Source organism: Rhincodon typus, chromosome 1 (assembly GCF_021869965.1).
Source record: "Rhincodon typus isolate 14 chromosome 1, sRhiTyp1.1, whole genome shotgun sequence".
Taxonomy (NCBI): Eukaryota; Metazoa; Chordata; class Chondrichthyes; order Orectolobiformes; family Rhincodontidae; genus Rhincodon; species Rhincodon typus.
The window spans coordinates 104,719,049-104,732,355 of NC_063332.1; the positions used below are offsets into that span (position 1 = coordinate 104,719,049).

The 13,307-nt window shown below is 43.2% G+C and overlaps 1 protein-coding gene across 5 annotated transcripts in view; it reads right to left on the bottom strand.

Annotated features, from left to right (window-relative positions):
• Positions 1-13,307, bottom strand: part of lin54 (lin-54 DREAM MuvB core complex component) — an 81,536-nt gene that overhangs the window by 51,516 nt on the left and 16,713 nt on the right. For 3 of the 5 annotated variants that reach the window (XM_020510075.2, XM_048616884.1, XM_048616822.1), the window contains 2 exons: positions 11,167-11,267; positions 7,588-8,300 (listed from right to left, as the gene is read on the bottom strand). In XM_020510075.2, the coding sequence (XP_020365664.1) occupies positions 7,588-8,265 (678 nt within the window). In that variant the 5' untranslated portion in view covers positions 8,266-8,300; positions 11,167-11,267. The remainder of the gene's footprint in view (positions 1-7,587; positions 8,301-11,166; positions 11,268-13,307) is intronic. The other 2 variants (XM_048617055.1, XM_048616996.1) reach the window with 1 other exon arrangement.

Genomic DNA, 13,307 nt, shown 5'->3' on the forward strand with positions numbered 1-13,307 from the left:
TGACAGGATCCTGCAGAAATCTGACTTGACATTCAATTCAATCCAAGTGAGTTTAGGCTGACAGCATAAACTGTCCATGAATGAAAACATGTTTGAAAACCAAATAAGAGATGAAAGAACATTCATAAACAAGATGAAATTGCAATATGTCTGGAGCAAAGTAGTTAGCATAGTAAGAGCAACATCCGGTTCAGATGCAAGCTGCCCCAGTGGTATAGCCCCTGTTTTCCCTAGTATGGATGCCAGTGATCCACGAACCGCAACCTATTTCTCCTGCACCACACCTTGAATCACGTATTCATTTCACTAACCTTATCTGCCCTCTGCCATTTGGTACATGGCCTCTGAAATCATGCAGAGATTACTACACTTGAGGCTCTCTTCAATTTGGTGCCTAGCTCCTCAAACGGTCTATGCAGAATCCCTTCCTTGTCTTGCCTGTATCATTGGTACCTACATGGGCTGCAAAGGCTGGATCCTGCTTGGAAGGGGAGATATCATGAACCCTGGCACTGCTTAGGCAACATTTCCCTTCTAGGCTTTTGCTCTTTGCTGCACAGGACAGTGTCTATCTACACTCGCAGTGCTATCAGCAGTGCCGGTACATTACTTTTTGCTCCCTGCACCTGAATGGCTTCCTAGATCACAGTTCCATAGTCAGTTAGTTTATCCACTCTTTAGCTGTCATTCTCAGCCAAAGATTCAGAAATATCCTCAAGAGTCTTGTAGACCACTGGTACTAGTGATTTCTTTCCCCCACTATTCTTCATCTCCATCCAAACCAATTCTACACCCTGATCGCTTGAACCAAGGTCATTCCTTACTATTGCACCAATGCCATCTTGATTAATATTGCTACCTCTTCACCTTTACTAATATATCTTCAACTGTCTTGACCCCACACTCTGAAGTTCCCTTTCTAAGCCCATATGCCTTTTCATTCCTCTCTTCCTTAAAAGCCACCTGTGATTAAATTTTTGATTCCTCTGTTGAAAAGCTTCTTTAGAAATATCCTTGAAGTCTTCCTGACACTATATTTACATCCGTCTTCATTATTCAGAATTAGTTTACTATTTTGCATATCATACTAAATAATTGGTTTTACATTATCAATACATAGCTTTGAAGTCTATAACACCTTCAAATTTAACAGCAGTTAAACTTTGGATGGAAGCCAATGTCAGCCAAAACAGCCAGTGCAATTTGATAAAGTGCTTTGGCAGGATTTCTTTCAGTACACTCGGAGGACATCCCTTCAATTGCCTCGGCCTCAAGCTCTGGAATTCACCCCTGCCCCACCTCAAACTTCTTTGCCTCACTTCCCCTATTTAAGCTGCTATTAAAGCTACCTTCTTGACCAAATGTTTGGTCAGCTATCATAGTATCATTAGGTGACTTTGTGACAAACTATGTTTAGTAACACTCCTGAAAAGCCTCATTTAGATGTTTTATAAGTTGAAGGTGCTATGTTTGCCAAAAGTTTTATTTCAATTTATGATGATCTTGTAGTCATGCACCCCAGAGTATTTCTCACACATGCGCACAGTAAAACAGAGTAGGATTTCTCCTGTAAGTGAAAGATCTTACTGACATTCAAGACCTTTCGTTTTAATTTTGAGGTGCAGACTATTAGAACTTCTGAAAGCTAGTTCTCTTTATTATCAAACATTAATGTAGAATATACTGCCAACACTAGATGGCACTTTAGCAAATTTAACCATAAAAGTTTGCTTATTTGTAACAATATAGACCAATGGCTTTAAAGTAAGGTTTGAATGCACAACAGATTTAGGAAGTTAACTGAAAACAAAATGATTTTGACACTGGTGGGTGATTATAGCTATAGCCAAATAATGTACTCAAAAGCAGAATGCTTTTCCACATCCACAACCTAAAAAGAATTACCAAGGTAAAAATGAAAAATAGCAATGTCAGTAAGATCAAATTCTTACATACGATTAAGGTTTGATAACAATTAAATTTTCAAGTTTAGCCAAGATTAAAAATATCCTAGAATGTTGAGAGAGGCTCGTGAGGAGATTTGAGAGATACTGACAATTACTGACATGGAGAGAAACACCAAGAGATTGGAAACAGGCTAACGTGGCATCCACTTTCAAAACAGATGACAGAAAAAAAAACACAGCTAACTATAGAGCTTTAGATTTATTTCAATTTCATGCAAATTAAAAGAACTGATCACGAGTAAACTTGGGGAACCATACACCAATAATAAATTAACAGCAGTTAACACATATTCACACATGGAAGATCTTGCCTAAGCAAGATTTGTTTTAAAGGAGTGACAACCCAAGTCACTTAAAGCAGACCTCATGAAGTTGTGCACATGGACTTCCAAATTTTTTGAATGGTGCTGATGTAGGAAAGGGCAAGCCTTTTTAAAAGAAAAATCTAAGAGTTTCAGAAGACTCAATCTATATTCAACATGTATGACACTTTGCGTTAGCTAATCAGTAAAGCCAGTAGGTGAATGAACTACACTGTCAAAACTCCAGAGTACGTTAAAGGAAACAAACAGGTAGCTTGCATCTACGTGGGAAGAAATTACTGCAGATGCTGGAATTGGTACTGCAAACAACAAATGCTGGAGATCACAGCGGGTTAGACAGCATCCATGGAGAGAGAACAAGCTAACGTTGAGTCTAGGTGACTCTTCAGAGCTGAAGAGAAGTGCGATAGTTTGTTTTGAGAGTGTGGGTGGGTGGGGGTGGTACAGTGTGTAGGGTGCTGGTGCAGAAAAGGTGTTGATAGTTCAGATTAAGTCATTGGAATGCGAGAATGGCAGAACAATGCTGTGTCTACTGCCAGATTTGGAAGGACAGTAACTAGGATGGGGGCGGGGAGGAGGAGGAGGAAAGAGAGAGACATGTGAAGCAATTTTTCATCTGTACCTCCTCCAATCTTGCGTATTGTATTTGCTGCACCCAACGTGGCCTCCTCTACATTGCAGAAACCAAACACAGGCTGGGTGACCTCTTTGCAAAGCCTGACCTTTCCACAGCTGGTACTTTTAAGTGTTCTGCTTGCATGCCCATGTCTATCCTCGGCATGCTGCAGTGTTCCAGAGAATCACAGTGCAAACTGGAGGAACAACATCTCATCTGCAGACCAGATACTTTACAGCCTTCTGGACTTAGTATTGAGCACAACACCTTTAAATTGTCAACTTTTCTTCCCTTTCTTTTAGCTCATCATCATCGCCTCGCCTCCCCTCATTCCACTTACTGTCCTTTCAAATGGCAGGAGACACCACTGTTCTGCCATTCTCACATTCCGATCATTTAATCTGAACTATCAACATCTTTTCTCCACCAACACCCTACACCCACTGTCCCCACGCCCTCACCCCCAAACTATTGCATAAATGCGGTCGACTCCACGCTTCACTTCAGCTCTGAAGAAGTGTCATCTAGACTTGAAATGTTGGCTTGCTCTCTCTCCATGGATTCTGTCTGACCCATTATGATCTCCAACATTTGTAGCCTGCATCTATGTTCACCACAGAATACAAGCAACATCGCAAAAGTAGCTACAAATCAGGTAATGGAACGGATGGTGGAACTCGGGAAAATTAACTCCAATTCTCTGGTGAGTAAGCTGTTCGGAGGTGCAGGTCAATAAGTGCCTGGGTCCTGATTGACTTCATCCAAAGGTCTTTAAAAAGTGGTCAGTGAGATAATTAATGCATTGGTTTTAATTTTCCAAAATTCCATCTATTCTGGAAGGTCCTGTTAGGTTGGAAGATAGCAAATCTAACTTCTTAATTTAAAAAGGGAAGAAAAAGCAGGAAACTACTTGGCAGAGATAGTAAGAACTGCCGATGCTGGAGTCAGAGATAAGATAGTGTGGAGCTGGAGGAACACAGCAGACCAGACAGCATTAGAGGAGCAGGAAAGTTGACATTTCTGGTCGGGATCTATCATGAGGAAAATGTTAGAGGCTATTACTACAGTAGTTATAGACAGGCATCTGTATAAGTTCACAATAATTAGGCAAAGTCAGCATGGATTTTTGAAAGGGAGATCCTTTTTAATTAACTTATTGGCGTTCTTTGAAATAGTAACATATGCTATGGATAAAATGGAATCAGTGGATGTATGGCGCTAAGATTTCTAGAGTACGGTGCCCTGTTACGGTTATTGATGAAAGAAGTTCTTGGTGTACAGGATTGTACATTGCCTTATGTAGAAGATTGGCTGGCTAACTAGAACCAGACAGTGGGCAAACATGGGTATTTATCAGGTTTGCAAGGTGAAACAAATGGTAGGTGATAGGATAAGTGCCGGGACCTTAACTGTTCACAATTTAGAAAGAAATAACTTGGATGAAGGGACAGAAGATATAACTGCCAAATTTGCTGATGTCAGAAAGGTGGTAGAAGGTAAGCTCTGAAGAGGATGCAACAAGGTTAGTTGAGTGGGCAATGATCTAGCAATTGGAGTATAATGTAGAATATAAAACTGACAACTTTGTAGGAAGAATAGAAAATAAGAAGTTATCTAAATGGTGAGAGGTTTTAGAGCTGTAAGAAATAGAAGGATCTGGGAGTCCTAGTGCATGAATACAAAAAGCTAGTATCTATGTACAGCAACTAATTAGGAAATTAATAGAATGTTATCGTTTCTTGCAAGCAGAATGGAAACAAAAGTAGGAATTTATGCTTTAGTTATTGCATATAGTATTGGTCATCTTATTTGATGAAGGACATAAGTTAATTGAAGGTGGTTGAAGGAAGGTTTCCCAGACTAATTAATAGAATGGGGTGGGATGTCTTACGAGTAAAGGCTGGACAGGTTAATTGCATATCCGCTACAGCTTAAGAAACTGAAACATGCAAGATTGTGAGGGACTTGACAGGTTAGATGAGAATGGTTTTTTCCTCTTGAGAGAATCTAAAAAATAGGGATCACTATTTAAAAATAAAGGGTCATCTCTTGAAAACAGTTCAGGTGAATTCTTTTTCTCTCAGAGGGTCGAGTCTTCTTCCTTAAAAGGCAGAAGAAGCAAAGTCTTTCAATATTTTTAAAAGGCAGAAGTGGATAGATTCTTGGTAAGCAAGAGGGTGAAAGGTAACCACCTTAAAAAATAAGTGGGATTGTGGATTGAGGGCTACCATGCTCTTATTAAATAGCAGAGTAGGCTAACCGATCCTCACCACTCCAGACATCCACTCACCTATCACAATCCCACCTACCTTCTCCAGCCTCACCCCTCTCTCTATTTATTTCAGAGCTCCCTTCCCACTCCCCATTTCTGAAGAAGGGTCCTGATCCGAAACGTCAACTTTCCTGCCCCTCTGATGCTGCCTGGCCTGCTGTGTTCCTCCAGCTCCACACTTCGGCATCTTAATTAAAAAGGATTTCCCTTTCACAGGCAAATAGCCTGCTCTGCTCCATGTTCATATGTAATTCAAATTGTACAGCGCTCAGTCAGACCATACCCAGTCCTGGTGGCAACAAGAGACATTTAGATGCGAAGCATTATGGAAAAGAACTACGAGGTTGAAATCTCATCAGCAATTTCAGGAAATAGGAGAACTCTAAGACTTTTAAGCCTACATGGACATCTTGCAGTTGTGATCTGGCAGAGTCATATAAAACTAACATGGAGGCAGTTAATATCAAATACTACTTTAAATAGTGGCACTTGAACAAATGGATACAAATTATCTTTAGGACTGGTAATGGGAAGGTTTTCTTCAGACGATAAATGATCACATGGAATTCTTTTAAATATAAAAGTAGGGGATACAAAGATGTGAGAATTACAAACACAGCAGAAATTAAACTAAAGATTTGCATCATTAAAGGTTTGATTGACAAACTCAGGATGCCCATAGTACTTTGCAGACAATTATGTACTTTTTCCAAGTGCAGTCACTGTTGTAATTTAAGAAGCACAGCAAGCAATTTGTGCACAGCTAGCTCCCACGAACAGCAAAATGATGACACCCAGATAACCTGAATTTGTGATCTTGATTGAGCCATGATTCTACAAGGTCCTGCTCTTCTTTGAATTGTGGGTTCTTTTACATTGATCAGAGAGCACAGACAGGGTTTCAGTTTAACAGTTCATCCAGAAGATCCTACCTCTAATAGTATTGCATTCCCTCTAGTGCTGCAGTGGAGTATTAGTCTAGATTTTTCTGCTCATATTTCTGGAGAGGAACTTGACTTCATAACCGCGATAGGGATGCTACAAACTAAGCCGCTGCTGACAAAATAGACGAGGACTACTTTGAATAAACTAAGTTGAAATAGAAGCCCTTCATCATCAGTAATTTTTTTAAAATTTCTTTCATTCTGCATTTTTCACCAGGTAATAAAAGAAAAATCCACACAACTGATGAACCCAGCATTGCCAGCAGTAGTGAAAGTCCTTTTAGGAAATACAAACAGCAAATCACAGTTGCCTAGAATGACAGGCAAGAAAGAGGGAAGAAAGCAAGGGTGTAATAAACAAAAAACAGGGAAGAACTTGGGAGAAAGGGCTAAGTTCAGTTGTCACTTAGTTGTGACCCAAGACCCACTTCACAGAAGTGACAAGCTGTCCCTAGCTAATCAGACTGCAAACCATCTCAGAGATAGCAAGAACTGCAGATTCTGGAGTCAGAGATAATACAGTAGGCCAGGCACCAGGACCCTTCTTCAGAAATGGGGAGGAGAAAGGGAATGTAGAAATAGAGAGGGGAGGGGTGGGGCGGGGCTGGGGAAGGTAGTTGGGATGGTGACAGATGAGTGCAGGTAGGGATTGGTCAGTGAAGTGGGAGGGGCAGATAGGTGGGAGAGAAGATGGACAGGTTGTGTCAGGTCAAGGAGGTGGGCATGTGAGGGAGGGTTGGACATGGGATGAGGCCGGGGTGGGGAGATTTTGAAACTGGTAAAATCCACGTTTAGGCCATTGGGTTGTAGGCTCCCAAGGTGGAATATGAGGTGTTGCTCCTCCAGTTTGTGACACTGGAGGCGGCCCAGGATGGACATGCCACCCAGGGAGTGGGAGGGGGAGTTAAAATGGCTCGCGACTGGAAGGTGTTGTCTGTCGCGAACAGAGCGCAGATGTTGGGGGGAGATGATGTGAGGGCAGTAGTGCGGGAAATGCAAGAGATGTGGTTGAGGGCATTTTCAGTCACGGTCGGGGGAGTGGAAGAGAAGAGTTACGGTCCTTGAAATAGGAGGACATCTGGGTTGTGCAGGAGTGGAACACCCCATCTTGGGGGCTGATGCGGCAGAGGTGGAGGAATTGGGAGTGGAGGATTGCATTCTTGCAGAAAGGTGGGGGAGAGCCGGTGTCGCCTTGGTAGCTGTGCGAGTCGGTAGGCTTGAAATAGATGTCCGTTTCAAACCGTTCAACAGAGATAGAGACAGAGAGGTCCAGGAAGGAGAGGGAGGTATCAGAGATAGTCCATCCTCTCATGAAGTTTATAGTTCATGGTATGACAATGTCACGTAGGGCTTTTCCTTTGCTGACACCTACAGGCCTGCCATTAAGTTTCTGCCATTCATTAAATATGCCGTCTCTAAAGTTTCAGTAGTCACTGAATTTTATTAGAAGCACTTTATCATTTACCTGATTTTGTGTAGGCGGAGTTGATGCATTTAGAGAAGTATTTCCAGAAGCCAACATATTTGATACTCCAGTTAGTGTCTTTCCCTCAACTCTTCCACCAAGAGTAACTACCTTTATTTGTTTCTGCCCCTGTGGGTCCATTGCTGGTAATTGAGATGAGACTTGAAGGTGAGCTCCTTGACTTGGTGGCAGTGAAAGTACGATGGACTGTCGAGACTTTCCGAGGGTAGTCACTACCAGTTGCTGCCCTACTGGTTCTGATTTCATAGCTTGGTTGGAGATGGTGTAATCAGAGTGTTCGGATACTGGGTTAAGGACAATCTGATTTCCTGCTAAAGATATAGGTGTTCCAGCAGTTGTGCTTGGGAGGCTGATTTTACCAGTAGCCTTTGATGTACTATCAGAAGTATTAATTTCCATCTTTATACTTGGGTCACTTAAAACAAACGGTGTAGTACTATTTGTCAACACGGTGACCTGGTCTGTAATGCTCGACAGAATCTCGGAGTTCTTGCCTTGATTTGGATCTATAATTTCCTCGAGCTCAGTTTCCATGGGAACTGGATCACCATGCTCTGAGGTTATTGTGACAGCCTCAATACTATCATCGTCGACGATGACCGTGTCCATTATCTCCTCAGGTAGCAGCGTGTTCACCTCAGCTGACTCCACTTCCATCTTAATATTGCAGATACTCTCCAAGGACTGGGTAACTGAAACAAAAATGAGAAAAGCAAAATTAAAAATCTGCTATTGCAGCACTTAAAATAACCATAGATCAGGGCTCAAAAACAAACTTGGCAAAAAAGAAAGTTCTTTTCCACCCCTAGTTGCTGACAAATCAATGAGTCTTCTACTTCTATTAATTATTGATATTGATATTAAAAAGGGAAAATCAAAGCTTAGTCAAAGCATAAGGTTTTAAAGATGGCATTGACGTTAGAGAGGTTTACAGAGGGAAATCCAGAACTTAGGGCCTGTACAGTTGAAGGCCACTAACGGTGGAGATTAAGGAGCTCTGAAGTGGACAACAGTGAGATTTGGTGAAGGGTTGCAAGGGACTAGAGCAGTTTACAGACCTAAAGAGGGAGAAGACCATAGAGAACTTGTGTGCAAGGGGCTGAAGTTTACAAGTGTGCCATTTCCACCCCAGCTAAATATTCAGATGGGGGTGGCCCATCCATAATCCTGACTGCATTGCAGCAATTTAACACTGGGATCAGCAGCATGAATTGCATTAAGGTGAGGCTTCTATCTCACAGGAGAAAGTCCCATCTTAGAGAACTGCCAGCCAATCAAGTGAAAGAGATCCCAGGCAAGCATATGAATGGAGGCCTCGGCCTTGTGGTTTGGGGGTTGCAGGGCTCTCGGCTCTTTCGGTGAGAGCAGCAGTGGTTGTGGGGAGATTTCACCCAGCTCCCTTCCCTATAGCAGTCAGGCTTTGCACATGGCATGAGCCTCTCACTACTGGGGACAATATACGGACAATGGCATGATGAGGTGGTTAAGTAGTCATTAATTGGTTTCTGAAGGGCTTAAATAGGGTCAAGGCCAAATAAGCTGCCTAAGGCATTTCCTAACCCCAAAAAATTTTATGCAGAAGCTAACAAGATAGGCAACAGGAACATCATGTACTGGACTTTACTTTCATCTCTGTCCCAGGATAGGAGTATATAAAAACTGGCCCATTTTAAAAAGGAGCTGCTCAGAGATCAGAGGCAAAGCAAAGTCACCATCACCTTACTAGACCATAGGGCTGCTTTCTCATTAGACAGACTAAAATTGGTGAGTTTAACTGGAGTGTCACCACACCTCAGGCGAGGGGAGAGGTTAGAAGGACAGTACTTCATGATAACCTCAGTCAATGCAGGACTTGAATCCACACTGATGGTATTATTCTGCATTGCAAACCAGTTGTCCAGCCAACTGTGCTAAGATAGAAACAAAGTAGATCTGCAAGCACAAGGTTGATGAATGGCATTTGGTGCATTGTAGAATGGCTACAACAGAAGTGTTAGCTATTCAGCCCAGTGTATCTATGCCAGAGCAACTCTGCCATGCCAGTTGCAGTTTTGTGCCTTTTCTTCATAGCTCCAGACATTTAGCCCTTTTCGCAGCTTTAGCCCTTTTGAATGCGCAACATTTATGTTGAAGGTTTCGCTCAGTGCTTTCAAAAAAGGTTTTCCTCATATCACTGTTGGCTCTTTTCCAAATCAACTTAAAAGTTACTCACCCCTGGTTCTCACCCCCACCACAACTGAGAAATGTTTCTCTCTATTCTAGCTACAACTTGAAGATTTAAGAGTAGGAATAAATGGGTTTTTTCCCCAAGTGGTAGGGGAGTCTGAAACTAGAGAGCATAGGTTTAAGGTGAGAGGGGAATGATTGAAAAGTAATCTGAGGGGCAACTTTGTCCACACAGAAGTGGTGCTTATATGGAACAAGCTGCTGGAGGAGGTGGGTACAATTACAACATTTTGGAGGCACCTGGATGGGTAGATGAAAAGTAAGGGTTTAGATGGATATGAGCCAAACGCTGACGAATGGGACTAGACCAGTTCAGGAAATCAGGTCAACATGGACAAGTTGGAACAAAGGGTCTGTTTCCGTGCTGTATAATGCCATGACTCTATGGTAGGCAGTGACTAGTGAGGTGCCAGAGGGGTCAGTGCAAGGACCCCAGCTATTCACAATGTATATTAATGACTTAGATGAGAGAACTAAACGTAATATCTACAGGTTTTCAGAAGACACAAGACTGGCTGGAAGAGTGAACTACGAGTATTATGCACAGACACTTCATTGAGATTTGGACAAGTTGAGTAAGAGGACAAATGGATGGTAGATGAACTAGAATGTGGATAAATGTAAGGTTATCCACTTTGGTAGCAAAACTAGGAAGGCAGGCAATTTGCTGACAGGTGATAGATTGGGAAAGGGGATGGCAATGAGACCTGGGTGTCCTTGTACATCAGTCTCTGAAAGTAAGCATGCAGGTGCAGCAGATGGCGAACAATGCAAATGATAAGTTGGCCTTTATGGCGACAGGATTTGAGTACAGGAGCGAAAGAGATGCCTTGCTGCAGTTTTACAGGGTCTTGGTAAAACAACACTTGGAGTACTGTATGCAGTTTTTGTTGCCTTACCTGAGGAAGGTGTTCTGGCCATGGAGGGACTGCAAAATTCCTACCAAACTGATTCCTGGGATGTCAGGACTGATGCATAAAAGAAAAACTAGGTCATTTGGAACGATATTCACTGGTGTTTAAGAGATTGACGGGAGATATCATAAAAACCTATTGCAGGACCAGACATGGTAACTGCAAGGAGGATGCCCCCTGGGAGCAGTCGACAAAAAGCAGAGGCAGTGGAGGGATTATGGGAGACAAAATGCAAGCAAAAGAATCAGCAAGGAACTGAGCTGGTGACTAAGTGAGAATGTCACAGATATATGGGTGCAGAATCTATAAGTGAATTTTAACTCGGTACTTCTAAACATACAAGCAAGATTGCTTGTTGATTTAAAACAAACAAGTAAAAGGCAACTTTTCATGTGCTAATTTTTGTTTTAAAACTTACTCTGCTTCAGATTTTTGACTCAAAACATCTTCTGTTGTTACATGATGATAGTTATCTTGTCTTGGCGTGGACATTCTTCTGAATTTAACAATTAACAGGATCTGTGAATAATCAATATACAGAAATAACGGTGCATCTGTAGTTGGTAACAACTTGTGCCATGTCATAGTCTGGGTTTACAAAACAATGAAATACCTAATTTGAACAGTAGTTGAGTGAGACTTATGAACTTGCAAATGGAGAACCTGGCAGTATTGGGATTTGTTTTTCAGTTTGAAGCCTTGCTTATATCTGCGACTGTACCAGCATCACTGCAGCCTAGTTTTTAAATTCTAGACATCCTAGAATTTAAGCGCACAGCCCCTACAATTTATTTATACAGTCATGCACATCAGGTATAGTAATTTAAAAGAAGCCAACTTATGCATGGCCTGTACGGAGACTTTTTGTTTGTGGCACGACTGCACGGCTTAAAAGACAGCAGTGGTTATAAAATCCTCAGACCAAACAATAGTTTTCACCAATGAAATATGCTAATGTTTGGTACCATGCACCAAATGTTGCAAGAGACAACTGTGTGGAGCTGGAGGAAGACAACAGGCCAGACAGCATCAGAGGAGCAGGAATGTTGACATTTCAGGTCAGGACCCTTCTTCAGAAATGGGGGAGGGGGAAGGGGGCTCAGAAATAAATAGAGAGGAGGGGTGGGGCTGGGGAGGATAAGTGGGATGATGATAGGTGAATGCAAGTAGGGAGTAGTGGGGATTCGTCAGTGAGATGGGTGGGGTGGAAAAGTGGGAGAGAAGATGGATAGGTTGTGTCAGATCAAGGAGGCGGGGATGAGAGGGAGGGTTGGACATGGGATGAGGCTGGGGTGAGGAGATTTTGAAACTGGTGAATTCCACGTTTAGGCCATCAGGCTGTAGGCTCCTGAGATGGAATATGGGCTGCTGCTCCTCCAGTTTGTGGGTGGTGTTGTGACACTGGAGGCAGCCCAGGATGGACATGTCATCCGGCGGGGGAGGAGAGAGAAGAAGAGAGTTAAAATGGTTCGTGGCTGGAAGGGGTTGTCATTAGTAGTGTACAGGTGCTCTATGAAACTGTCCCAGAGTCTACGCTTGGTCTCACCAATGTAGAGGAGGCCACATCGGGAGCAGCGGATACAGTCGACCAAGTTGGCGGATGTATAGGTGAGCCCCTGTTGGATATGAAAAGTTTGTTTTGTGCCTTGAATGGCGGTGAGGCGGGAGGTGTAGGGGCAGGTGTAGCAATTCCTGTGGTTGCAGGGAAAGGTGCCGTGTATGGTAGGGTTAGACCCCCAATAAAAATAAACACAGAATCGCTCTTGTCCTCACATATCACCCCACCAACCTCTGCATGCAGCGTATCATCCTCTGCCACTTACAATCCGAACCCACAACCAAAGAGGTATTTCCCTTTCCACCCCATCTGCCTTTCATAGGGACCACTCTCTCCATGACACCTTTGTCCGCTCCACACTCCCCACTAGCCCCACCACCCCCGGCACCTTTCCCTGCAACCGCAGGAATTGCTACACCTGCCCCCTCATCTCCATTCAAGGCACAAAACAAACCTTCTATATTAGACAGGGGTTCACCTGCACATCCATCAACATGGTCTACTGTATCCGCTGCTCCCGATGTGGCCTGATCTACATCGGTGAGACCAAGTGTAGACTCGGAGACAGTTTCGTAGAGCATCTACACTCTGTACACGACAAATGACAACATCATCCATTCACCAACCATTTTAGTTCCCTCTCCCACTCCTTGGGTGACACATCCATCCTGGGCCTCCTCCAGTGTCACAACAATGCCACCTGCAAACTGCAGGAGCAACACATCATATTCTGCTTCAGGAGCCTACAGGCCGATGGCCTAAACATGGAATTCACCCAGTTTAAAATCTCCCACCTCGGCCTCATCCCATGTCCAATCCTCCTCCTCATCCCCGCCTCCTTGACCTGACACAACCTGTCCATCTTCCTTCCCCCCCATCTGCCCCACCCATCGCCACCACTCCCTACCTATACTCACTTATCACCATCCCAGCTACCTTCCCCCAGCCCCACTCCTCCTGTCTATTTATTGCCCATCTCCCTTCCCCTTCCCCATTTCTGA